This window comes from Schistocerca gregaria, chromosome 1 (assembly GCF_023897955.1).
Source record: "Schistocerca gregaria isolate iqSchGreg1 chromosome 1, iqSchGreg1.2, whole genome shotgun sequence".
In the NCBI taxonomy this organism is placed as follows: Eukaryota; Metazoa; Arthropoda; class Insecta; order Orthoptera; family Acrididae; genus Schistocerca; species Schistocerca gregaria.
Genome location: NC_064920.1, coordinates 534672285 through 534699129, shown reverse-complemented (window position 1 = coordinate 534699129; position 26845 = coordinate 534672285). Strand labels below are relative to the sequence as shown.

Here is a 26845-nt window from a genome sequence, read left to right as displayed (position 1 = left end):
CCATGCCTGTAATAAATAGGCACAATACCTAGCCTTAGTACCTCTTTACACTGCACCACATGCTATACATTATTCTTTGCTGAAAAGTGTAGAAGTGAAAATATCAGCACCTTACCATACCATACCATCGTGCTTCAATAACCTTAATACGATTACATCCAATGTTACTTCTACAAATCGTAGATCATCTGCATGTGAATACATCTCGGAACTTGGCCTTGTGTTACACTGCCACATCACAAAAATTTATGAACGGTAGCACATAATCCAATCCAGGGCAAAATATCTACTCAGTACTTAACAGGTGTAATTTCTCCAGACTTACAGTCTTTGCTGAAATTTGTACGCTTCGTTTTCTCAGTTCGGAATGAGGTTTAACAAAGGAGAATACAAGGATACAATACGAGCAACATAGAACCTGTAACTCGTATTATTTCACTCCGGCCCTCATTGAATAACTATGGTAAAGTCAGACTATTAATAAATGTTTTATTTTCCAAACTTCAGGTATCGATGGCTTAAAAGCAAGTTTCGATTACTTCGATACCATCGCATCAACCGGTGTGTAAAGATTTTAAAATTGGGTTATCTTCTTTTGGTGTTTCCTTTAGCTAAGTGATTGCTCACGGGGAGAATTAATTTCAATAGTAGTTGCTTAGGATTTCTTATAAGAATTCTTATGTCTCATTCTTTCTTATAAGAATCCTAAGCTTGTGACTTAGTCTCTCAGTTTTACCTTTTAAGCGATTCAATTCACTATTGTTTCAGTTAAACTAAAGTTATTAGTAATTGCTTACAAATTTTAGGTTTTTTGAGACTTCTAAATGCAATGGTAAAATGAAATTTTCTTTCCAAAAAAATTTATGATTTACTGTAAATATCGCTTACACTTGTGGTACAGTACTTAGATTACTAATCTGGAATATAGTTACCCACAGCCTCGGCACCGATGATACACTACAAAGGAATAACTAAAAAAATTAATACAATGGGCTTCCTTTGTGGTATAGTACAAGAATTCTATATAATACGCTCCAGCGTGATCTGTTGCCATCTCGGAGCTACAAAACTCTTCTCTAGAGATTCATTAACTGAAGCTGACCTGGAGGTGGTGGGCGATTTCTGCTCGGGATTTGGCGGCAGCGAAATGTCGGCAAGAGCGCCCATACGATAGTTTGTAGGGGGTGAGGGGGGCTGGGTTGGTGGCCAAACCGGGTGGGGGTGGGGTATGAAGTGTTTTTAGTATTTTGGAGGTTGAAAGGTGACTTTGAAGTAGATATAAGAAAGTTCCATTTCCTTCCCTGTTAGTAACCTGCGCAATAACGACTTTTAAATCATTTTTTGAAAGAAGAACACCTGATTTCGCTACAGTCTTTCCTTTCTCTGAATGCTAGAAGGGAGGGGAGTGCACCGGATATGGGTTCCCTTGGGTCGTGGCTAACACTTAAAACAGTACCAGCAAAACGCTCGCTCTGCTGCAACTCCTGAAACTACGCTCAGATTTAGCGACGTGGCGGCCAGGCCAATCACTTGGCGCTAAGTGGCACTTTCAAGTAGATGCGTTGCGGGCTCTACATTTTAATATCGTTTGTAAATCGACACAAAATAATAACCACGGTATAACATTTATGTGATTTAAGAGATTTATTCGACGATACACCACTATGGAAATAAAAGTGCGAGCATTAATCTCTTTTATTTTTTGAAATGAACAGCTGGTGTAGAAAGGGTGGTTTATGTAATAAGGGTCATCCGATTTCAGTGAATAAGTATATACATTGAAATAGGCACGAGAAGCAGTAGGAAACCTAATAAGGTTATAAGGTGCGTTCAAATATCAGAGAGGAGAGGAAAGTTTGCTTTTAGTGAAAACTGTTGCCAGGACTGGTGTGGGAAAAGAGCAGTTACTCAGAGTAATAAGTGAAAGGAGAATCTAATTAGTTTCTATGTAACAGACAGACTGCGGAGGAAGTGGATAAGACAAACTCTGGTGCAATGGTCGAAACATTTCTTGTCTGATTCGAGTACAGAGACTACAATGTAACATTTTGCTAAATGTCTGAGGTTACTTATTCTCATAATTCGTTACATAGTAGTATCCTTGGTCTGCGCTATTATTACATCTGTCACAAATTTTCTTAGTCGATGTACCTGAAGCCCAGTTATTGCTGCTACCTCCCGTCAGAAAATATGTAAACAACTCCTAATTTTGTATAAGCTTATCCGTTTTTCGAATTATACGTAATCATTTCGGTATTTGTAAGGAAAGCAATGTCTTTTTAACCTAAATTATTATTCAGAATCCACTGAAAATCGGAACCGAGCATAATACTTTCAATTCGCGAGGGTTCAGACAAGAGACTGGGCGCTGTATTTAGTTTCCTTGGGAGTGTTATTATAGCGTCTTCTGGTCCAGTTGGTGTATTCATTTTTGCTGAAGTATTAAGATCGAGTGGCGAGCATATGGGTAACTATAGTGGCACGCAGGTGGGCTTCAGAGGACAAGGAGTGACTGATGTTCGTATCACTGATTCGCACTCCATGCTGCAGGGTTAATTTCAAACTGTGGCGACGGTCCAAACTCAATTTTAAAATCAGAAAACTACGTTCATTAGGAGTGTGACATAATTTCGTAATCGATTATTCATTACCGAATCAAAGTCGACCGCAGCACCTAACAATAAACACTGTCACTTTAAGAAAAATTTGTCTCTCAGTAAATTGCACTTTTTTTCCTATGCGTAACACATATTTATGACAACAGCACAACACCGTTGATTGCTTGCTGATTCCATTAATAACATAGAATCCTTCTGAAAATTTGTATTAGGATTCTTATAAGAATCCGCATTCCATATGTTGGAGGCACTTTAACATGTTATTCAACATTTCGAAATCATGAGTTGAAGATCTATAAGGAGTGTAGACAATAGTGTGACAGAAATTATCAAGAGGATCCAGCTCATTCGTATAATCCTGTAAAAGTATCGCATATTACGAAAGTAATATGCTGCGTAACATCCAGACTCAATTAAAAGACTCTTCTGAACTCAGTGGACTGGATGAGAAACGTGCGTGCCATCTAGAACTCGCAAAATGGGTAACCTTGGCCTACAGAAGTCTCCTGGTATAGGGCTTAATTTGAGGAAGGAACTTCTTAGAATGTACGTTTCGAGCACACCATTGTATAGTTTTCCCTCATGGACTGTGGGAAATCCGGATCAGAAGAGAATCGAAACATTTGAGATGTGGTGCTGCAGAAGAAAGTTGAAAATTAGGTTGAGTAATAACGTAAGAAACTAGGAGGTTCGCTGCAGAAACGGTGAGCAAAGGAATATACAGAAAGCACTAACAAGAAGACATGGCAGGATGATAGGACATGTGTTAAGACATCAGGGATTAGCTTCCTTGGTACTAGGGGAGCTGTAAACCGTAAACATTATAGAGGAAGACAGAGATTGGGATATATCAAGTGAATAATTGAAGACGTAGATTGCAGTCGCTACTCTGAGACGAAGGGTTGGCACATGTGTTACTCATACATAAATAAAAAGATCTAACAGCCCCATCTATTGGTTCTTTAGTGTACTTCGTAGATGTAATTAGGCATCTGAACTACTACGCTAAATAAATGATTATAGATACAATTTTAATCACGATATCTTTTTCTTGTGTTCCGCTGTCCCATGTGAAAATCACACAAAATTCTACTAGTAGTCTTGGAGGTTAGCTTGTTAAAATAAGCAGATGGACTTGAAGGCTTCAGATAAAATTTTAAATCACGATAATTTATTCATCCGTCATTCGATTTCGATCAAATCTAGCCTATACTTTCCCCCAAGCTACACTCAAATTACCTTTAAAAATCCCATGAAAATTCATCTAGTAATTTTGGAGAGCAACGTGTACAAACAGACAGACGCATGCATATAGATTTAGATCTTCTGGAAGTACGCTTGCTACCTCAACATCAATCTACACCAAAACCGAGAGGTGAATCAGGGGACATATTAGCGGTAGGTTCAGCCTCTTCACCTTGCTATTCGTAAGCATTCTGTCCATCCACCTAGCACACCAAGAAACATTGCACTACCCCACCACCACAAAAATACCCAAATGTCTCCATCTAGCAAGCACTTAACAAAACCTCACAGTAGAATAAAATGCATAAAATTAATAAATCGTTTCCACATGTGAGTTACATCCTTCCATCAGCCTCCATGTATATTTGCAACCATATGTACAAGAACAACATGTAAAATGTGTGTACATACCGGTAATGTCAGAGGTTTCGTCTGTAGGCTCCCTGCATGCCCAGACGATTGAGTAGCTTTCGTAGTCTGTGTCCAGGACCCAGTAGGGTGCATCCACTACCAACACAAACAAACGAAACTTTGTGGACATCGAAACACATATGCTGTTTTACGGCTAACACTAATTTCTAAAACTAATTTCTGTGGTGTCTATAGAAAGTTCGGGCTTCTTGTTTACTGACTATTGGCGCTACCTGTTTGCCTTAAGGGCTAGCTAAAGATCATGCAATAATTGTTGCACTAAAAGAAACAATACAGTCACTTTTTTAAATGAAATGTTTTTCACACAAAAAGTACTGCGGCCTGTGAATTAGTTCATTTACTTGATGTAGTCTAGCTGCCCTACTACTTAAGCAAATCATAATCGTTGCATGAACTTCTCCTTACTGACCTGGTACGTCTGGGAAGTGCACTGTAAGTTTGGCCTCTCCGGAGTTGGGGTCATCAAACTCGGCCCAGCCGATGATGTCGTTGAAGGCCCCTGCAGTCATGTTGTACATCCGGTTGTGTACGGTCACGTTGTTGTCGCCAGCCAGCGAGTACTCTGCTGTGACACACTGGGCGCCTGCCTCGAAGGGAGCCAGTCCGAACCTGGCGATCTCGTACCACACGCCCAGGTACTGCACACAGACAGGAGACACGATGGTCAACAGCTGGTCAACAGTCACAACTTCATGGCTGAAACGGAGTTTACTGTGTTGAGTGTTACCTCAGAGGCGTTAAACTGGGAGACTGCAGGCTTGTCGCATTGGTTGACTGCAACACTGCACTGTTGCGGATCCTGTGGGGTGTTTGTGTAGCGGCTCCGCGGCAGGCCAAGGGCCTCCAGCTTCTCATTCACCTGCTGCTCCTGCTCTGCTGTCAGCTCGGAATTCCGTGACAGGATCCATGAGGTCTCTGAAAAAGCACCATATGGCTCTGCTTGTACAAGTCCTAATGCTCATTTCTATTAGCTAATACAGAATTCTCAATAATCACTATTATTTACTCTTTCTGGAGGAATGTCTTACAACTAATGAGATGATTGAATGATCAGTGTACAGAACAATAGGATTAGACGACTTTGTAACTATGTAATGTTAATTATGTGTCGTGCTTGTATTGTTCTTTCGCACACCTGTAATGGTGGTACACAACTGGGATCTTTGGTTACCTATACTGTATTTTCTTAATGTATATTTACTACCTCAATAATTTCGCTCACCACATTTCTCTACATGTAATAGTTTCCCCTCAGGAAAGAGTCTCTACACCAATCCATCGTACCACTCTACACTCTGCACCACTTGCCAAACACTATTCTGCTCTGAAATATGTAGAAGAGGTAGTATCAGCGTCTTGTCGCACATCATCTCACCTAGAGTAAAATTTCTACTCATGTATATAACAAGTGTAGCTCCTCCAAGCGTACGACCTTTGCTGGTATTCGTACTCTTCGTTTTCTCTGTCGAGAATGATGTTCAATAAAGGAAAACGCAAGGACTCAATACATGCAAGGTAGATTCAGTTGCTCAAATAGTTTCAGTCCTGTTATCATAGAATAACTATGGTCAAATTTGAGACCTTGCATATGGCACTGAACAGTGGGTTTCACTTTCGGTACTTTCGGTCTCGATGGCTTACAATTTAGTTTCAATTATTTGGAAGCGTCTAAAGCAACCAGTCTGAGGGGATACAGAAATTATAGAGATACACTGTTTACAAGTAATTTACTGTCCGACACGATAACACTAGTTTCAAACTAAACAGAAAACAAATTTTGCAAACAAATTCATTTTCTGTTTTTCTTTTGATCCTCCTAGTTCCCATGTGGTGCTGAGGGGCTCTTTCAAATAAAACGTTTCCTCTGCGTTTTATTAATGTTTGTAAATCGACACAAAATAATGTAAAATGTTTAAAAATTACGTAATTTAAGCGAATTATTCGGAGATATTTCGTTAAGGAAATTAAATATGTTGGCTCCTTTTATTACTTTGATAGGAACAGCTGTCGTAGGAAGAGTGGATCATGAAATGTAGGTCATTCAATGTCAGTGAATACACATATACACTAAATCTTGCACTAAAAGCAGTAGGAAAAGATGGCGTTAGGTAATCGAACAGTAGAAACCTAATAGGGTTATAAGATGCATGCAAGAATGATAGAGGAGGGTTAGCTTTTAGTGATAAAGGCTGCCAGGACTGATGTGAAGAAAAAGCAGCCAGAGTAATAAGTGAAAGCAGAATCTAATTCATTCCTGTGTAACAGTCACACTGCGGAAGAATTGAATAAAACTAACTCTGGAGCAAAGATTAAAACATTCCTTCTTTGATTCCAGTACAGTGACTAAAATGTAACAATTCTGCTAAATATCTGTGGTTGTTGCGTTTTTCTTATAATTCGTTACATAGTATAATCAGTGGGCTTTGCTGTTATTACATCTATAGGACATTTTCTGGGTCGATATGCCTGCTGTCCAGTTATTGCTGCTACCTCCTGTCTGAAAATATGCAGACAATTGCAGTTGTGTATAACATTTTTCGTTTTTCACAATATAAGTAATCAACTTGGTGCCTGTTGCAAAAGCAATGATTTCTTAACCTTAACCATTATTTGGAAACCACTGCTCAGCCGGAACCGGACATAATACTTTATATTCGCGTGCATACATACAAAGAGCTTGTCATTAAGAAAAGTGGCCATTGTTTGAAACAAACCATGAAGCACAGAGCGCGAATCTCAGTGATACAAATATCAGTCACCCTTGTCCTCCGAAGTTAACCAGCTTACCAATATCTTTGTCCAAATGCTGGCTGCTAGATTTTGACACTTCAGTAAAAGTGAATACACCAACTGCTGCAGAAGACACTACAATAACACTCCCCAGAAAACTAAATACAGCGCCCGGTGGTGAAACCAAGACCCGCCGCCACCCTAGTGAAAGACTTTTCTCCTTTCTAAAATCCCTAGCAGCTCTGTTTATTGTCATCGCCCATACTAGTGACGAACTATCTATCGAAGGCTTCCAACATACTTCCACTCCCCACCCTCACAAATCATGCAGGGAAATCTAATCCTTCCACCACATTTAACTATGGCTAGCTACTTGGGGTGGACGTGGTACATGAGATTAGATACATAGTTCTGTTGGTCCATTGTACCTACTGGAAGAAAGAAATCACACAGGGAATGAACTCTGGCGTGGACTCCACCGAGAACTGTTTCAGGAGTTTCACCGAGTACACGCAGACACCCATCTGTCCAAGAGCATAGAACGTGAGTCCTTTGAAACGTCCACCTGTTGCATCTCAGTGGATGTCTAGTTGCTCTATGGGCATGGAAATTCCAGCCTTCGTCGCCAATGAACTGCGGTCAGCTTGGCTGCATGAAACAAGTACCAGCTCCAGAGGCCTGTAGATACAGTGTTCGCTGAACGGTCGTTGAGGTGACACCATTAGTAGCTTTTCGTTCATTGGAGTCGTCAGTCGCTCAATAATTGCACTTTCTTCACACGAACGCTTCTCTGCAGCGATCAGACACACATGTAGTGTATGGCCTGTGCAGCACCACAATTTTCTCGGTACCGGTTTTTGGATTTTCCATGCATGGTATATGTAAATATGGCAACATGTGAACGGTTCATGAAACTTGGCGTTTCGGAAATGCTTCCACCCTGGTCCAAAAGCTAGAGACCATGTCCTTTTGAAGATCAGTTTAATCGCTCTATTCCTGCCTTACAACAATAACTTCACTGTTTTCCGTGTCCCTCAACCAGTTTGATGTAGCGTACACTGCTAGCGCTACCATCTTCTCTGTCTAAATCATTACTGCACGTTGACGTCGAACATTCCTTCTTTGATTCCAGTAAAGTGATTAAAATGTAACAGTTCTGCTAAATATCTGTGGTCGCGTTTTTCTTATAATTCTTTACGTAGTATAATCATTGGCTTTTGCTGTTATTACATCTACAGGGTGTTACAAAAAGGTACGGCCAAACTTTCAGGAAATATTCCTCACACACAAATAAAGAAAAGATGGTATGTGGACATGTGTTCGGAAACGCTTAATTTCTATGTTAGAGCTCATTTTAGTTTCGTCAGTACGTACTGTACGTCCTCGATTCATGTGTATTTACATAACTCATTAAAAGACAGTGGATTTGTCCCTTGAACACAAAATAAGGACTTAAGTACCTCATCTCCTACCTTCCAAACTTCACAGAAGCTCTCCTGCCAACCTTTCAGAACTAGCACTCCTGGAAGAAAGGATACTGCGGTGACTTGGCTTAGCCACAGCCTGGGGGATGTTTCCAGAATGAGATTTTCACTCTGCACTGGATAGTGCGCTGATATGAAACTTCCTGGCAGATGAGTAACACATATTTATGACAACAGCACAACACCGTTAATTGCTTGCTGATTCCATTAATAACATAGAATCCTTCTGAAAATTTGTATTAGGATTCTTATAAGAATCCACATTCCATATGTTGGAGGCACTTTAACACGTTATTCAACATTTCGAAATCATGAGTTGAAGATCTATAAGGAGTGTAGACAATAGTGTGACAGAAATTATCAAGAGGATCCAGCTCATTCGTATAATTCTGTAAAAGTATCGCATATTACGAAAGTAATATGCTGCGTAACATCCAGACTCAATTAAAAGACTCTTCTGAACTCAGTGGACTGGATGAGAAACGTGCGTGCCATCTAGAACTGGCAAAATGGGTAACCTTGGCCTAGAGAAGTCTCCTGGTATAGGGCTTAATTCGAGGAAGGAACTTCTTAGAATGTACGTTTCGAGCACACCATTGTATAGTTTTCCCTCATGGACTGTGGGAAATCCGGATCAGAAGAGAATCGAAACATTTGAGATGTGGTGCGGCAGAAGAAAGTTGAAAATTAGGTTGAGTAATAACGTAAGAAACTAGGAGGTTCGCTGCAGAAACGGTGAGCAAAGGAATATACAGAAAGCACTAACAAGAAGACATGGCAGGATGATAGGACATGTGTTAAGACATCAGGGATTAGTTTCCTTGGTACTAGGGGAGCTGTAAACCGTAAACATTATAGAGGAAGACAGAGATTGGGATATATCAAGTGAATAATTGAAGACGTAGATTACAGTTGCTACTCTGAGACGAAGGGTTGGCACATGTGTTACTCATATATAAATAAAAAGATCTAACAGCCCCATCTATTGGTTCTTTAGTGTACTTCGTAGATGTAATTAGGCATCTGAACTACTACGCTAAATAAATGATTATAGATACAATTTTAATCACGACATCTTTTTCTTGTGTTCCGCTGTCCCATGTGAAAATCACACAAAATTCTACTAGTAGTCTTGGAGGTTAGCATGTTAAAATAAGTAGATGGACTTGAAGGCTTCAAATAAAATTTTAAATCACGATAATTTATTCATCCGTCATTCAATTTCGATCAAATCTAGCCTATACTTTCCCCCAAGCTACACTCAAATTACCTTTAAAAATGCCATGAGAATTCATCTACTAATTTTGGAGAACAACGTGTACAAACAGACAGACGCATGCATATAGATTTAGATCTTCTGGAAGTACGCTTGCTACCTCAACATCAATCTACACCAAAACCGAGAGGTGAATCAGGGGACATATTAGCGGTAGGTTCAGCCTCTTCACCCTACTATTCGTAAGCACTCAGTCCATCCACCTAACACACTAAAAAACATTGGACTACCCCACCACCACAAAATAGCCAGATGTCTCCATCTAGTAAGCACTTAACAAAACCTCACAGTAGAATAAAGTGCATAAAATTAATAAATCGTTTCCACATGTGAGTTACATCCTTCCATCAGCCTCCATGTATATTTGCAACCATATATGTACAAGAACAACATGTAATATTTGTGTACATACCTGTAATGTCAGAGGTTTCGTCTGTAGGCTCCCTGCATGCCCAGACGATTGAGTAGCTTTCGTAGTCTGTGTCCAGGACCCAGTAGGGTGCATCCACTACCAACACAAACAAACGAAACTTTGTGGACACCGAAACACATATGCTGTTTTACGGCTAACACTAATTTCTAAAACTAATTTCTGTGGTGTCTATAGAAAGTTTGGGCTTCTTGTTTACTGACTATTGGCGCTACCTGTTTGCCTTAAGGGCTAGCTAAAGATCATGCAATAATTGTTGCACTAAAAGAAACAATACAGTCACTTTTTTAAATGAAATGTTTTTCACACAAAAAGTACTGCGGCCTGTGAATTAGTTCATTTACTTGATGTAGTCTAGCTGCCCTACTACTTAAGCAAGTCATAATCGTTGCATAAACTTCTCCTTACTGACCTGGTACGTCTGGGAAGTGCACTGTAAGTTTGGCCTCTCCGGAGTTGGGGTCATTAAACTCGGCCCAGCCGATGATGTCGTTGAAGGCCCCTGCAGTCGTGTTGTACATCCTGTTGTGTACGGTCACGTTGTTGTCGCCAGCCAGCGAGTACTCTGCCGTGACACACTGGGCGCCTGCTTCGAAGGGAGCCAGTCCGAACCTGGCGATCTCGTACCACACGCCCAGGTACTGCACACAGACAGGAGACACGATGGTCAACAGCTGGTCAACAGTCACAACTTCATGGCTGAAACGGAGTTTACTATGTTGAGTGTTACCTCAGAGGCGTTAAACTGGGAGACTGCAGGCTTGTCGCATTGGTTGACTGCAACACTGCACTGTTGCGGATCCTGTGGGGTGTTTGTGTAGCGGCTCCGCGGCAGGCCAAGGGCCTCCAGCTTCTCATTCACCTGCTGCTCCTGCTCTGCTGTCAGCTCGGAATTCCGTGACAGGATCCATGAGGTCTCTGAAAAAGCACCATATGGCTCTGCTTGTACAAGTCCTAATGCTCATTTCTATTAGCTAATACAGAATTCTCAATAATCACTATTATTTACTCTTTCTGGAGGAATGTCTTACAACTAATGAGATGATTGAATGATCAGTGTACAGAACAATAGGATTAGACGACTTTGTAACTATGTAATGTTAATTATGTGTCGTGCTTGTATTGTTCTTTCGCACACCTGTAATGGTGGTACACAACTGGGATCTTTGGTTACCTATACTGTATTTTCTTAATGTATATTTACTACCTCAATAATTTCGCTCACCACATTTCTCTACATGTAATAGTTTCCCCTCAGGAAAGAGTTTCTACACCAATCCATCTGACCACTCTACACTCTGCACCACTTGCCAAACACTATTCTGCTCTGAAATATGTAGAAGAGGTAGTATCAGCGTCTTGTCGCACATCATCTCACCTAGAGTAAAATTTCTACTCATGTATATAACAAGTGTAGCTCCTCCAAGCGTACGACCTTTGCCGATATTCGTACTCTTCGTTTTCTCAGTCGAGAATGATGTTCAATAAAGGAAAACGCAAGGACTCAATACATGCAAGGTAGATTCAGTTGCTCAAATCGTTTCAGTCCTGTTATCATAGAATAACTATGGTCAAATTTGAGACCTTGCATATGGCACTGAACAGTGGGTTTCACTTTCGGTACTTTCGGTCTCGATGGCTTACAATTTAGTTTCAATTATTTGGAAGCGTCTAAAGCAACCAGTCTGAGGGGATACAGAAATTATAGAGATACACTGTTTACAAGTAATTTACTGTCCGACACGATAACACTAGTTTCAAACTAAACAGAAAACAAATTTTGCAAAAAAATTCATTTTCTGTTTTTCTTTTGATCCTCCTAGTTCCCATGTGGTGCTGAGGGGCTCTTTCAAATAAAACGTTTCCTCTGCGTTTTATTAATGTTTGTAAGTCGACACAAAATAATGTAAAATGTTTAAAAATTACGTAATTTAAGCGAATTATTCGGAGATATTTCGTTAAGGAAATTAAATATGTTGGCTCCTTTTATTATTTTGATAGGAACAGCTGTCGTAGAAAGAGTGGATCATGAAATGTAGGTCATTCAATGTCAGTGAATACACATATACACTAAATCTTGCACTAAAAGCAGTAGGAAAAGATGGCGTTAGGTAATCGAACAGTAGAAACCTAATAGGGTTATAAGATGCATGCAAGAATGATAGAGGAGGGTTAGCTTTTAGTGATAAAGGCTGCCAGGACTGATGTGAAGAAAAAGCAGCCAGAGTAATAAGTGAAAGCAGAATCTAATTCATTCCTGTGTAACAGTCAGACTGCGGAAGAATTGAATAAAACTAACTCTGGAGCAAAGATTAAAACATTCCTTCTTTGATTCCAGTACAGTGACTAAAATGCAACAATTCTGCTAAATATCTGTGGTTGTTGCGTTTTTCTTATAATTCGTTACATAGTATAATCATTGGGCTTTGCTGTTATTACATCCATAGGACATTTTCTGGGTCGATATGCCTGCTGTCCAGTTATTGCTGCTACCTCCTGTCTGAAAATATGCAGACAATTGCAGTTGTGTATAACATTTTTCGTTTTTCACAATATAAGTAATCAACTTGGTGCCTGTTGCAAAAGCAATGATTTCTTAACCTTAACCATTATTTGGAAACCACTGCTCAGCCGGAACCGGACATAATACTTTATATTCGCGTGCATACATACAAAGAGTTTGTCATTAAGAAAAGTGGCCATTGTTTGAAACAAACCATGAAGCACAGAGCGCGAATCTCAGTGATACAAATATCAGTCACCCTTGTCGTCCGAAGTTAACCTGCTTACCAATATCTTTGTCCAAATGCTGGCTGCTAGATTATGACACTTCAGTAAAAATGAATACACCAACTGCTGCAGAAGACACTACAATAACACTCCCCAGAAAACTAAATACAGCGCCCGGTGGTGAAACCAAGACCCGCCGCCACCCTAGTGAAAGACTTTTCTCCTTTCTAAAATCCCTAGCAGCTCTGTTTATTGTCATCGCCCATACTAGTGACGAACTATCTATCGAAGGCTTCCAACATACTTCCACTCCCCACCCTCACAAATCCTGCAGGGAAATCTAATCCTTCCACCACATTTAACTATGGCTAGCTACTTGGGGTGGACGTGGTACATGAGATTAGATACATAGTTCTGTTGGTCCATTGTACCTACTGGAAGAAAGAAATCACACAGGGAATGAACTCTGGCGTGGACTCCACCGAGAACTGTTGCAGCGTGTTTGTTTCAGGAGTTTCACCGAGTACACGCAGGCACCCATCTGTCCAAGAGCATAGAACGTGAGTCCTTTGAAACGTCCACCTGTTGCATCTCAGTGGATGTCTAGTTGCTCTATGGGCATGGAAATTCCAGCCTTCGTCGCCAATGAACTGCGGTCAGCTTGGCTGCATGAAACAAGTACCAGCTCCAGAGGCCTGTAGATACAGTGTTCGCTGAACGGTCGTTGAGGTGACACCATTAGTAGCTTTTCGTTCATTGGAGTCGTCAGTCGCTCAATAATTGCACTTTCTTCACACGAACGCTTCTCTGCAGCGATCAGACACACATGTAGTGTATGGCCTGTGCAGCACCACAATTTTCTCGGTACCGGTTTTTGGATTTTCCATGCATGGTATATGTAAATATGGCAACATGTGAACGGTTCATGAAACTTGGCGTTTCGGAAATGTTTCCACCCTGGTCCAAAAGCTAGAGACCATGTCCTTTTGAAGATCAGTTTAATCGCTCTATTCCTGCCTTACAACAATAACTTCACTGTTTTCCGTGTCCCTCAACCAGTTTGATGTAGCGTACACTGCTAGCGCTACCATCTTCTCTGTCTAAATCATTACTGCACGTTGACGTCGAACATTCCTTCTTTGATTCCAGTAAAGTGATTAAAATGTAACAGTTCTGCTAAATATCTGTGGTCGCGTTTTTCTTATAATTCTTTACGTAGTATAATCATTGGCTTTTGCTGTTATTACATCTACAGGGTGTTACAAAAAGGTACGGCCAAACTTTCAGGAAATATTCCTCACACACAAATAAAGAAAAGATGGTGTGTGGACATGTATTCGGAAACGCTTAATTTCCATGTTAGAGCTCGTTTTAGTTTCGTCAGTACGTACTGTATGTCCTCGATTCATGTGTATTTACATAACTCATTAAAAGACAGTGGATTTGTCCCTTGAACACAAAATAAGGACTTAAGTACCTCATCTCCTACCTTCCAAACTTCACAGAAGATCTCCTGCCAACCTTTCAGAACTAGCACTCCTGGAAGAAAGGATACTGCGGTGACTTGGCTTAGCCACAGCCTGGGGGATGTTTCCAGAATGAGATTTTCACTCTGCACTGGATAGTGCGCTGATATGAAACTTCCTGGCAGATGAGTAACACATATATATGACAACAGCACAACACCGTTGATTGCTTGCTGATTCCATTAATAACATAGAATCCTTCTGAGAATTTGTATTAGGATTCTTATAAGAATCCGCATTCCATATGTTGGAGGCACTTTAACACGTTATTCAACATTTCGAAATCATGAGTTGAAGATCTATAAGGAGTGTAGACAATAGTGTGACAGAAATTATCAAGAGGATCCAGCTCATTCGTATAATTCTGTAAAAGTATCGCATATTACGAAAGTAATATGCTGCGTAACATCCAGACTCAATTAAAAGACTCTTCTGAACTCAGTGGACTGGATGAGAAACGTGCGTGCCATCTAGAACTGGCAAAATGGGTAACCTTGGCCTAGAGAAGTCTCCTGGTATAGGGCTTAATTCGAGGAAGGAACTTCTTAGAATGTACGTTTCGAGCACACCATTGTATAGTTTTCCCTCATGGACTGTGGGAAATCCGGATCAGAAGAGAATCGAAACATTTGAGATGTGGTGCGGCAGAAGAAAGTTGAAAATTAGGTTGAGTAATAACGTAAGAAACTAGGAGGTTCGCTGCAGAAACGGTGAGCAAAGGAATATACAGAAAGCACTAACAAGAAGACATGGCAGGATGATAGGACATGTGTTAAGACATCAGGGATTAGCTTCCTTGATACTAGGGGAGCTGTAAACCGTAAACATTATAGAGGAAGACAGAGATTGGGATATATCAAGTGAATAATTGAAGACGTAGATTACAGTTGCTACTCTGAGACGAAGGGTTGGCACATGTGTTACTCATATATAAATAAAAATATCTAACAGCCCCATCTATTGGTTCTTTAGTGTACTTCGTAGATGTAATTAGGCATCTGAACAACTACGCTAAATAAATGATTATAGATACAATTTTAATCACGACATCTTTTTCTTGTGTTCCGCTGTCCCATGTGAAAATCACACAAAATTCTACTAGTAGTCTTGGAGGTTAGCATGTTAAAATAAGTAGATGGACTTGAAGGCTTCAGATAAAATTTTAAATCACGATAATTTATTCATCCGTCATTCGATTTCGATGAAATCTAGCCTATACTTTCCCCCAAGCTACACTCAAATTACCTTTAAAAATCCCATGAGAATTCATCTAGTAATTTTGGAGAGCAACGTGTACAAACAGACAGACGCATGCATATAGATTTAGATCTTCTGGAAGTACGCTTGCTACCTCAACATCAATCTACACCAAAACCGAGAGGTGAATCAGGGGACATATTAGCGGTAGGTTCAGCCTCTTCACCCTACTATTCGTAAGCACTCTGTCCATCCACCTAACACACTAAAAAACATTGGACTACCCCACCACCACAAAATAGCCAGATGTCTCCATCTAGTAAGCACTTAACAAAACCTCACAGTAGAATAAAATGCATAAAATTAATAAATCGTTTCCACATGTGAGTTACATCCTTCCATCAGCCTCCATGTGTATTTACAACCATATATGTACAAGAACAACATGTAATATTTGTGTACATACCTGTAATGTCAGAGGTTTCGTCTGTAGGCTCCCTGCATGCCCAGACGATTGAGTAGCTTTCGTAGTCTGTGTCCAGGACCCAGTAGGGTGCATCCACTACCAACACAAAGAAACGAAACTTTGTGGTCACCGAAACACATATGCTGTTTTACGGCTAACACTAATTTCTAATACTAATTTCTGTGGTGTCTATAGAAAGTTTGGGCTTCTTGTTTACTGGCTATAGGCGCTACCTGTTTGCCTTAAGGGCTAGCTAAAGATCATGCAATAATTGTTGTACTAAAAGAAACAATACAGTCACTTTTTTAAATGAAATGTTTTTCACACAAAAAGTACTGCGGCCTGTGAATTAGTTCATTTACTTGATGTAGTCTAGCTGCCCTACTACTTAAGCAAATCATAATCGTTGCATGAACTTCTCCTTACTGACCTGGTACGTCTGGGAAGTGCACTGTAAGTTTGGCCTCTCCGGAGTTGGGGTCATCAAACTCGGCCCAGCCGATGATGTCGTTGAAGGCCCCTGCAGTCGTGTTGTACATCCTGTTGTGTACGGTCACGTTGTTGTCGCCAGCCAGCGAGTACTCTGCTGTGACACACTGGGCGCCTGCCTCGAAGGGAGCCAGTCCGAACCTGGCGATCTCGTACCACATGCCCAGGTACTGCACACAGACAGGAGACACGATGGTCAACAGCTGGTCAACAGTCACAACTTCATGGCTGAAACGGAGTTTACTATGTTGAGTGTTACCTCAGAGGCGTTAAACTGGGAGACTGCAGGCTTGTCGCATTGGTTGACTGCAACACTGCACTGTTGCGGATCCTGTGGGGTGTTTGTGTAGCGGCTCCGCGGCAGGCCAAGGGCCTCCAGCTTCTCATTCACCTGCTGCTCCTGCTCTGCTGTCAGCTCGGAATTCCGTGACAGGATCCATGAGGTCTCTGAAAAAGCACCATATGGCTCTGCTTGTACAAGTCCTAATGCTCATTTCTATTAGCTGATACAGAATTCTCAATAATCACTATTATTTACTCTTTCTGGAGGAATGTCTTACAACTAATGAGATGATGGAATGATCAGTGTACAGAACAATAGGATTAGACGACTTTGTAACTATGTAATGTTAATTATGTGTCGTGCTTGTATTGTTCTTTCGCACACCTGTAATGGTGGTACACAACTGGGATCTTTGGTTACCTATACTGTATTTTCTTAATGTATATTTACTACCTCAATAATTTCGCTCACCACATTTCTCTACATGTAATAGTTTCCCCTCAGGAAAGAGTTTCTACACCAATCCATCTGACCACTCTACACTCTGCACCACTTGCCAAACACTATTCTGCTCTGAAATATGTAGAAGAGGTAGTATCAGCGTCTTGTCGCACATCATCTCACCTAGAGTAAAATTTCTACTCATGTATATAACAAGTGTAGCTCCTCCAAGCGTACGACCTTTGCCGATATTCGTACTCTTCGTTTTCTCAGTCGAGAATGATGTTCAATAAAGGAAAACGCAAGGACTCAATACATGCAAGATAGATTCAGTTGCTCAAATCGTTTCAGTCCTGTTATCATAGAATAACTATGGTCAAATTTGAGACCTTGCATATGGCACTGAGCAGTGGGTTTCACTTTCGGTACTTTCGGTCTCGATGGCTTACAATTTAGTTTCAATTATTTGGAAGCGTCTAAAGCAACCAGTCTGAGGGGATACAGAAATTATAGAGATACACTGTTTACAAGTAATTTACTGTCCGACACGATAACACTAGTTTCAAACTAAACAGAAAACAAATTTTGCAAACAAATTCATTTTCTGTTTTTCTTTTGATCCTCCTAGTTCCCATGTGGTGCTGAGGGGCTCTTTCAAATAAAACGTTTCCTCTGCGTTTTATTAATGTTTGTAAGTCGACACAAAATAATGTAAAATGTTTAAAAATTACGTAATTTAAGCGAATTATTCGGAGATATTTCGTTAAGGAAATTAAATATGTTGGCTCCTTTTATTATTTTGATAGGAACAGCTGTCGTAGAAAGAGTGGATCATGAAATGTAGGTCATTCAATGTCAGTGAATACACATATACACTAAATCTTGCACTAAAAGCAGTAGGAAAAGATGGCGTTAGGTAATCGAACAGTAGAAACCTAATAGGGTTATAAGATGCATGCAAGAATGATAGAGGAGGGTTAGCTTTTAGTGATAAAGGCTGCCAGGACTGATGTGAAGAAAAAGCAGCCAGAGTAATAAGTGAAAGCAGAATCTAATTCATTCCTGTGTAACAGTCAGACTGCGGAAGAATTGAATAAAACTAACTCTGGAGCAAAGATTAAAACATTCCTTCTTTGATTCCAGTACAGTGACTAAAATGTAACAATTCTGCTAAATATCTGTGGTTGTTGCGTTTTTCTTATAATTCGTTACATAGTATAATCAGTGGGCTTTGCTGTTATTACATCTATAGGACATTTTCTGGGTCGATATGCCTGCTGTCCAGTTATTGCTGCTACCTCCTGTCTGAAAATATGCAGACAATTGCAGTTGTGTATAACATTTTTCGTTTTTCACAATATAAGTAATCAACTTGGTGCCTGTTGCAAAAGCAATGATTTCTTAACCTTAACCATTATTTGGAAACCACTGCTCAGCCGGAACCGGACATAATACTTTATATTCGCGTGCATACATACAAAGAGCTTGTCATTAAGAAAAGTGGCCATTGTTTGAAACAAACCATGAAGCACAGAGCGCGAATCTCAGTGATACAAATATCAGTCACCCTTGTCCTCCGAAGTTAACCAGCTTACCAATATCTTTGTCCAAATGCTGGCTGCTAGATTTTGACACTTCAGTAAAAGTGAATACACCAACTGCTGCAGAAGACACTACAATAACACTCCCCAGAAAACTAAATACAGCGCCCGGTGGTGAAACCAAGACCCGCCGCCACCCTAGTGAAAGACTTTTCTCCTTTCTAAAATCCCTAGCAGCTCTGTTTATTGTCATCGCCCATACTAGTGACGAACTATCTATCGAAGGCTTCCAACATACTTCCACTCCCCACCCTCACAAATCATGCAGGGAAATCTAATCCTTCCACCACATTTAACTATGGCTAGCTACTTGGGGTGGACGTGGTACATGAGATTAGATACATAGTTCTGTTGGTCCATTGTACCTACTGGAAGAAAGAAATCACACAGGGAATGAACTCTGGCGTGGACTCCACCGAGAACTGTTTCAGGAGTTTCACCGAGTACACGCAGACACCCATCTGTCCAAGAGCATAGAACGTGAGTCCTTTGAAACGTCCACCTGTTGCATCTCAGTGGATGTCTAGTTGCTCTATGGGCATGGAAATTCCAGCCTTCGTCGCCAATGAACTGCGGTCAGCTTGGCTGCATGAAACAAGTACCAGCTCCAGAGGCCTGTAGATACAGTGTTCGCTGAACGGTCGTTGAGGTGACACCATTAGTAGCTTTTCGTTCATTGGAGTCGTCAGTCGCTCAATAATTGCACTTTCTTCACACGAACGCTTCTCTGCAGCGATCAGACACACATGTAGTGTATGGCCTGTGCAGCACCACAATTTTCTCGGTACCGGTTTTTGGATTTTCCATGCATGGTATATGTAAATATGGCAACATGTGAACGGTTCATGAAACTTGGCGTTTCGGAAATGCTTCCACCCTGGTCCAAAAGCTAGAGACCATGTCCTTTTGAAGATCAGTTTAATCGCTCTATTCCTGCCTTACAACAATAACTTCACTGTTTTCCGTGTCCCTCAACCAGTTTGATGTAGCGTACACTGCTAGCGCTACCATCTTCTCTGTCTAAATCATTACTGCACGTTGACGTCGAACATTCCTTCTTTGATTCCAGTACAGTGATTAAAATGTAACAGTTCTGCTAAATATCTGTGGTCGCGTTTTTCTTATAATTCTTTACGTAGTATAATCATTGGCTTTTGCTGTTATTACATCCACAGGGTGTTACAAAAAGGTACGGCCATACATTCAGGAAATATTCCTCACACACAAATAAAGAAAAGATGGTATGTGGACATGTGTTCGGAAACGCTTAATTTCCATGTTAGAGCTCATTTTAGTTTCGTCAGTACGTACTGTACGTCCTCGATTCATGTGTATTTACATAACTCATTAAAAGACAGTGGATTTGTCCCTTGAACACAAAATAAGGACTTAAGTACCTCATCTCCTACCTTCCAAACTTCACAGAAGCTCTCCTGCCAACCTTTCAGAACTAGTACTCCTGGAAGAAAGGATATTGCGGTGACTTGGCTTAGCCACAGCCTGGGGGATGTTTCCAGAATGAGATTTTCACTCTGCACTGGATAGTGCGCTGATATGAAACTTCCTGGCAGATGAGTAACACATATTTATGACAACAGCACAACACCGTTGATTGCTTGCTGATTCCATTAATAACATAGACTCCTTCTGAAAATTTGTATTAGGATTCTTATAACAATCCACATTCCATATGTTGGAGGCACTTTAACACGTTATTCAACATTTCGAAATCATGAGTTGAAGATCTATAAGGAGTGTAGACAATAGTGTGACAGAAATTATCAAGAGGATCCAGCTCATTCGTATAATTCTGTAAAAGTTTCGCATATTACGAAAGTAATATGCTGCGTAACATCCAGACTCAATTAAAAGACTCTTCTGAACTCAGTGGACTGGATGAGAAACGTGCGTGCCATCTAGAACTGGCAAAATGGGTAACCTTGGCCTATAGAAGTCTCCTGGTATAGGGCTTAATTCGAGGAAGGAACTTCTTAGAATGTACGTTTCGAGCACACCATTGTATAGTTTTCCCTCATGGACTGTGGGAAATCCGGATCAGAAGAGAATCGAAACATTTGAGATGTGGTGCGGCAGAAGGAAGTTGAAAATTAGGTTGAGTAATAACGTAAGAAACTAGGAGGTTCGCTGCAGAAACGGTGAGCAAAGGAATATACAGAAAGCACTAACAAGAAGACATGGCAGGATGATAGGACATGTGTTAAGACATCAGGGATTAGTTTCCTTGATACTAGGGGAACTGTAAACCGTAAACATTATAGAGGAAGACAGAGATTGGGATATATCAAGTGAATAATTGAAGACGTAGATTACAGTTGCTACTCTGAGACGAAGGGTTGGCACATGTGTTACTCATATATAAATAAAAAGATCTAACAGCCCCATCTATTGGTTCTTTAGTGTACTTCGTAGATGTAATTAGGCATCTGAACTACTACGCTAAATAAATGATTATAGATACAATTTTAATCACGACATCTTTTTCTTGTGTTCCGCTGTCCCATGTGAAAATCACACAAAATTCTACTAGTAGTCTTGGAGGTTAGCATGTTAAAATAAGTAGATGGACTTGAAGGCTTCAGATAAAATTTTAAATCACGATAATTTATTCATCCGTCATTCGATTTCGATGAAATCTAGCCTATACTTTCCCCCAAGCTACACTCAAATTACCTTTAAAAATCCCATGAGAATTCATCTAGTAATTTTGGAGAGCAACGTGTACAAACAGACAGACGCATGCATATAGATTTAGATCTTCTGGAAGTACGCTTGCTACCTCAACATCAATCTACACCAAAACCGAGAGGTGAATCAGGGGACATATTAGCGGTAGGTTCAGCCTCTTCACCCTACTATTCGTAAGCACTCTGTCCATCCACCTAACACACTAAAAAACATTGGACTACCCCACCACCACAAAATAGCCAGATGTCTCCATCTAGTAAGCACTTAACAAAACCTCACAGTAGAATAAAATGCATAAAATTAATAAATCGTTTCCACATGTGAGTTACATCCTTCCATCAGCCTCCATGTGTATTTGCAACCATATATGTACAAAAACAACATGTAATATTTGTGTACATACCTGTAATGTCAGAGGTTTCGTCTGTAGGCTCCCTGCATGCCCAGACGATTGAGTAGCTTTCGTAGTCTGTGTCCAGGACCCAGTAGGGTGCATCCACTACCAACACAAACAAACGAAACTTTGTGGACACCGAAACACATATGCTGTTTTACGGCTAACACTAATTTCTAAAACTAATTTCTGTGGTGTCTATAGAAAGTTTGGGCTTCTTGTTTACTGATTATTGGCGCTACCTGTTTGCCTTAAGGGCTAGCTAAAGATCATGCAATAATTGTTGCACTAAAAGAAACAATACAGTCACTTTTTTAAATGAAATGTTTTTCACACAAAAAGTACTGCGGCCTGTGAATTAGTTCATTTACTTGATGTAGTCTAGCTGCCCTACTACTTAAGCAAATCATAATCGTTGCATGAACTTCTCCTTACTGACCTGGTACGTCTGGGAAGTGCACTGTAAGTTTGGCCTCTCCGGAGTTGGGGTCATCAAACTCGGCCCAGCCGATGATGTCGTTGAAGGCCCCTGCAGTCGTGTTGTACATCCTGTTGTGTACGGTCACGTTGTTGTCGCCAGCCAGCGAGTACTCTGCTGTGACACACTGGGCGCCTGCCTCGAAGGGAGCCAGTCCGAACCTGGCGATCTCGTACCACACGCCCAGGTACTGCACACAGACAGGAGACACGATGGTCAACAGCTGGTCAACAGTCACAACTTCATGGCTGAAACGGAGTTTACTATGTTGAGTGTTACCTCAGAGGCGTTAAACTGGGAGACTGCAGGCTTGTCGCATTGGTTGACTGCAACACTGCACTGTTGCGGATCCTGTGGGGTGTTTGTGTAGCGGCTCCGCGGCAGGCCAAGGGCCTCCAGCTTCTCATTCACCTGCTGCTCCTGCTCTGCTGTCAGCTCGGAATTCCGTGACAGGATCCATGAGGTCTCTGAAAAAGCACCATATGGCTCTGCTTGTACAAGTCCTAATGCTCATTTCTATTAGCTAATACAGAATTCTCAATAATCACTATTATTTACTCTTTCTGGAGGAATGTCTTACAACTAATGAGATGATGGAATGATCAGTGTACAGAACAATAGGATTAGACGACTTTGTAACTATGTAATGTTAATTATGTGTCGTGCTTGTATTGTTCTTTCGCACACCTGTAATGGTGGTACACAACTGGGATCTTTGGTTACCTATACTGTATTTTCTTAATGTATATTTACTACCTCAATAATTTCGCTCACCACATTTCTCTACATGTAATAGTTTCCCCTCAGGAAAGAGTCTCTACACCAATCCATCGTACCACTCTACACTCTGCACCACTTGCCAAACACTATTCTGCTCTGAAATATGTAGAAGAGGTAGTATCAGCGTCTTGTCGCACATCATCTCACCTAGAGTAAAATTTCTACTCATGTATATAACAAGTGTAGCTCCTCCAAGCGTACGACCTTTGCCGGTATTCGTACTCTTCGTTTTCTCTGTCGAGAATGATGTTCAATAAAGGAAAACGCAAGGACTCAATACATGCAAGATAGATTCAGTTGCTCAAATCGTTTCAGTCCTGTTATCATAGAATAACTATGGTCAAATTTGAGACCTTGCATATGGCACTGAACAGTGGGTTTCACTTTCGGAACTTTCGGTCTCGATGGCTTACAATTTAGTTTCAATTATTTGGAAGCGTCTAAAGCAACCAGTCTGAGGGGATACAGAAATTATAGATATACACTGTTTACAAGTAATTTACTGTCTGACACGATAACACTAGTTTCAAACTAAACAGAAAACAAATTTTGCAAACAAATTCATTTTCTGTTTTTCTTTTGATCCTCCTAGTTCCCATGTGGTGCTGAGGGGCTCTTTCAAATAAAACGTTTCCTCTGCGTTTTATTAATGTTTGTAAGTCGACACAAAATAATGTAAAATGTTTAAAAATTACGTAATTTAAGCGAATTATTCGGAGATATTTCGTTAAGGAAATTAAATATGTTGGCTCCTTTTATTACTTTGATAGGAACAGCTGTCGTAGAAAGAGTGGATCATGAAATGTAGGTCATTCAATGTCAGTGAATACACATATACACTAAATCTGGCACTAAAAGCAGTAGGAAAAGATGGCGTTAGGTAATCGAACAGTAGAAACCTAATAGGGTTATAAGATGCATGCAAGAATGATAGAGGAGGGTTAGCTTTTAGTGATAAAGGCTGCCAGGACTGATGTGAAGAAAAAGCAGCCAGAGTAATAAGTGAAAGCAGAATCTAATTCATTCCTGTGTAACAGTCAGACTGCGGAAGAATTGAATAAAACTAACTCTGGAGCAAAGATTAAAACATTCCTTCTTTGATTCCAGTACAGTGACTAAAATGTAACAGTTCCGCTAAATATCTGTGGTCGCGTTTTTCTTATAATTCTTTACGTAGTATAATCATTGGCTTTTGCTGTTATTACATCCACAGGGTGTTACAAAAAGGTACGGCCATACTTTCAGGAAATATTCCTCACACACAAATAAAGAAAAGATGGTATGTGGACATGTGTTCGGAAACGCTTAATTTCCATGTTAGAGCTCATTTTAGTTTCGTCAGTACGTACTGTACGTCCTCGATTCATGTGTATTTACATAACTCATTAAAAGACAGTGGATTTGTCCCTTGAACACAAAATAAGGACTTAAGTTCGTCATCTCCTACCTTCCAAACTTCACAGAAGCTCTCCTGCCAACCTTTCAGAACTAGCACTCCTGGAAGAAAGGATATTGCGGTGACTTGGCTTAGCCACAGCCTGGGGGCTGTTTGCAGAATGAGATTTTCACTCTGCAGTGGATAGTGCGCTGATATGAAACTTCCTGGCAGATGAAAACTGTTTGCCAGGCCGAGTCTCGAACTCGGGGCACGAGTCGTGCTCGGGTAGCTCCTATGGCAGAGCACATGCCCACGAGTTAGAGTCTCGGTCCGGCAACAAGTTTTAATCTGTCAGGAAGTTTCATATCAGCGCTCACTCCGCTGCAGAGTGAATATCTCATTCTGGAAACATCCCTCAAGCTGTGGATAAGCCATTTCTCCGCAACATCCTTTCTTCCAAGAGTGCTGGTTCTGCAAGTTTCGCTGGTGAGCTTCTGTGAAGTTGGAAGGTAGGAAACGAGATACTGGCAGAAGTAAAGCTGTGAGGGCGGGACGTGGGTCCCACTTAGGTAGCTCAGATGGTAGAGCACTTGTCCACGAGAGGAAAAGGTAACAAGTTCGAGTCTCGGTCCGGCAACAAGTTTTAATCTGCCAGGAAGTTTCATATCAGATCACACTCCAGTGCAGAGTGAAAACCTCATTACAAGGACTTACAAATTATTCATAGTAGATGAAAAATTTCCAAAATAAAAATTGGGCTTAGTTCTACATCCTTTACCATCCTTCACACCAACTCAACCGTAATGTGACCCACACGCCATTTCCAGCACTGCCGGATGTCCACACTCCAGTAGTTCCCACTCGGTACTATTTTAGAATCTTCATACAATTTCATCCTGCCTTTCTTCTCGCACTACACCACAATATGCACGTCCTATGCTAGATAAAAAAATGCGCCGTTTAGTTAAAAGTCTTAGGCATATCTACAAATCATGTATACCCCATAATCACAATGATGTAATTCCCTTTAACCCAACGATCCTCTGCCATGGTATGTCCCACATTTGCTCATCTTCCACACTATAGGAACCTATCTGATCTCACGAAACGTGCAATAGGCACCATGAACCCAAAATATGTCCTGCTCCATACCTATCGTATCAGCTAGAGCCTAAACGTCCGCCATTTTTCCTTAGATCAAAGCTGCAGTGTCTCTCTCAGTAACGTGAACTACCCTCAATCTATCCTGGTCCAGCTTCTACTTATACTCACACTTCGACTTAAATAATTACACTGCCAACACACTCAAGCATAACGAGAACAGAAATAACAAGGCATCATCAACAGTGCTACTCGTACAGATGTCATCTGTATTTTCATAGACATCATTAGACAAATGATTTGTAAGGCACTTTAATCTCTTAATAGCACAAATCTGCGTGTCTGTTAATATCCTTTTGTAACATTTGGTTAAAAGTGTAAATATGACTGTTGTAGGTTTACAATCGCTAGGAAGTGAGGGAATTGAATGAACAACAAAGAAAAAATCTGCGTTTAATTTCCAACAATCTACTGAATGCTTTAGCGAGAACGCCATTGTTTCAATAGCGAGAGGGATTAGTATCATGCTGTATCATGCTGTATCAGCTGATCAATTCAGTGTTTATTTGGCACAGTAGTGGTTTCTGCACACGCTATGTAAGCTGATAGAGACAGGTGACTAACACCACTCAGCACTCGGTAAGCAAATGACGTCTAAGTAGTCAATAGCTCCACCACTCAAATGCTCAAAATGTTACTGTTCCTGATGCAATATACTAATGATGAACTCAAACATGACTACTCAGCGTACGTTACTCCAATTAATTGCTCCATTTGCTCCATTTGTTACAGTAATTCCTGGGTATATGTAATGAACAACAATTGAACAAATAACTGCTAACTCTATATAGAACGCATATACAATATGTGATCAAAAGTATCCGTCCACCCCCAAAAACATATGTTTCTCATATTAGGTGCATTGTGCTGCCACCTACTGCCAGATATTCCAAATCAGCGACCTCAGTAGTCATTAGACATCATGAGAGAGGAGAATGGGGCACTTAATGCAACTCACGGATTTCTAACGTTGGCAGGTGATTCGGTGTCACTTAAGACA

At 40.6% G+C, this 26845-nt stretch overlaps 1 protein-coding gene across 1 annotated transcript in view; it reads right to left on the bottom strand.

Annotated features, from left to right (window-relative positions):
- Positions 1-26845, bottom strand: part of LOC126355256 (uncharacterized) — a 121436-nt gene that overhangs the window by 17755 nt on the left and 76836 nt on the right. The window contains exons 17-28 of the mRNA XM_050005544.1: positions 22806-22993; positions 22488-22716; positions 22058-22153; positions 16883-17070; positions 16565-16793; positions 16135-16230; positions 10946-11133; positions 10628-10856; positions 10198-10293; positions 5023-5210; positions 4705-4933; positions 4275-4370 (exon numbers count right to left, since the gene is read on the bottom strand). Of these exons, the coding sequence (XP_049861501.1) occupies positions 4275-4370; positions 4705-4933; positions 5023-5210; positions 10198-10293; positions 10628-10856; positions 10946-11133; positions 16135-16230; positions 16565-16793; positions 16883-17070; positions 22058-22153; positions 22488-22716; positions 22806-22993 (2052 nt within the window). The remainder of the gene's footprint in view (positions 1-4274; positions 4371-4704; positions 4934-5022; positions 5211-10197; positions 10294-10627; positions 10857-10945; positions 11134-16134; positions 16231-16564; positions 16794-16882; positions 17071-22057; positions 22154-22487; positions 22717-22805; positions 22994-26845) is intronic.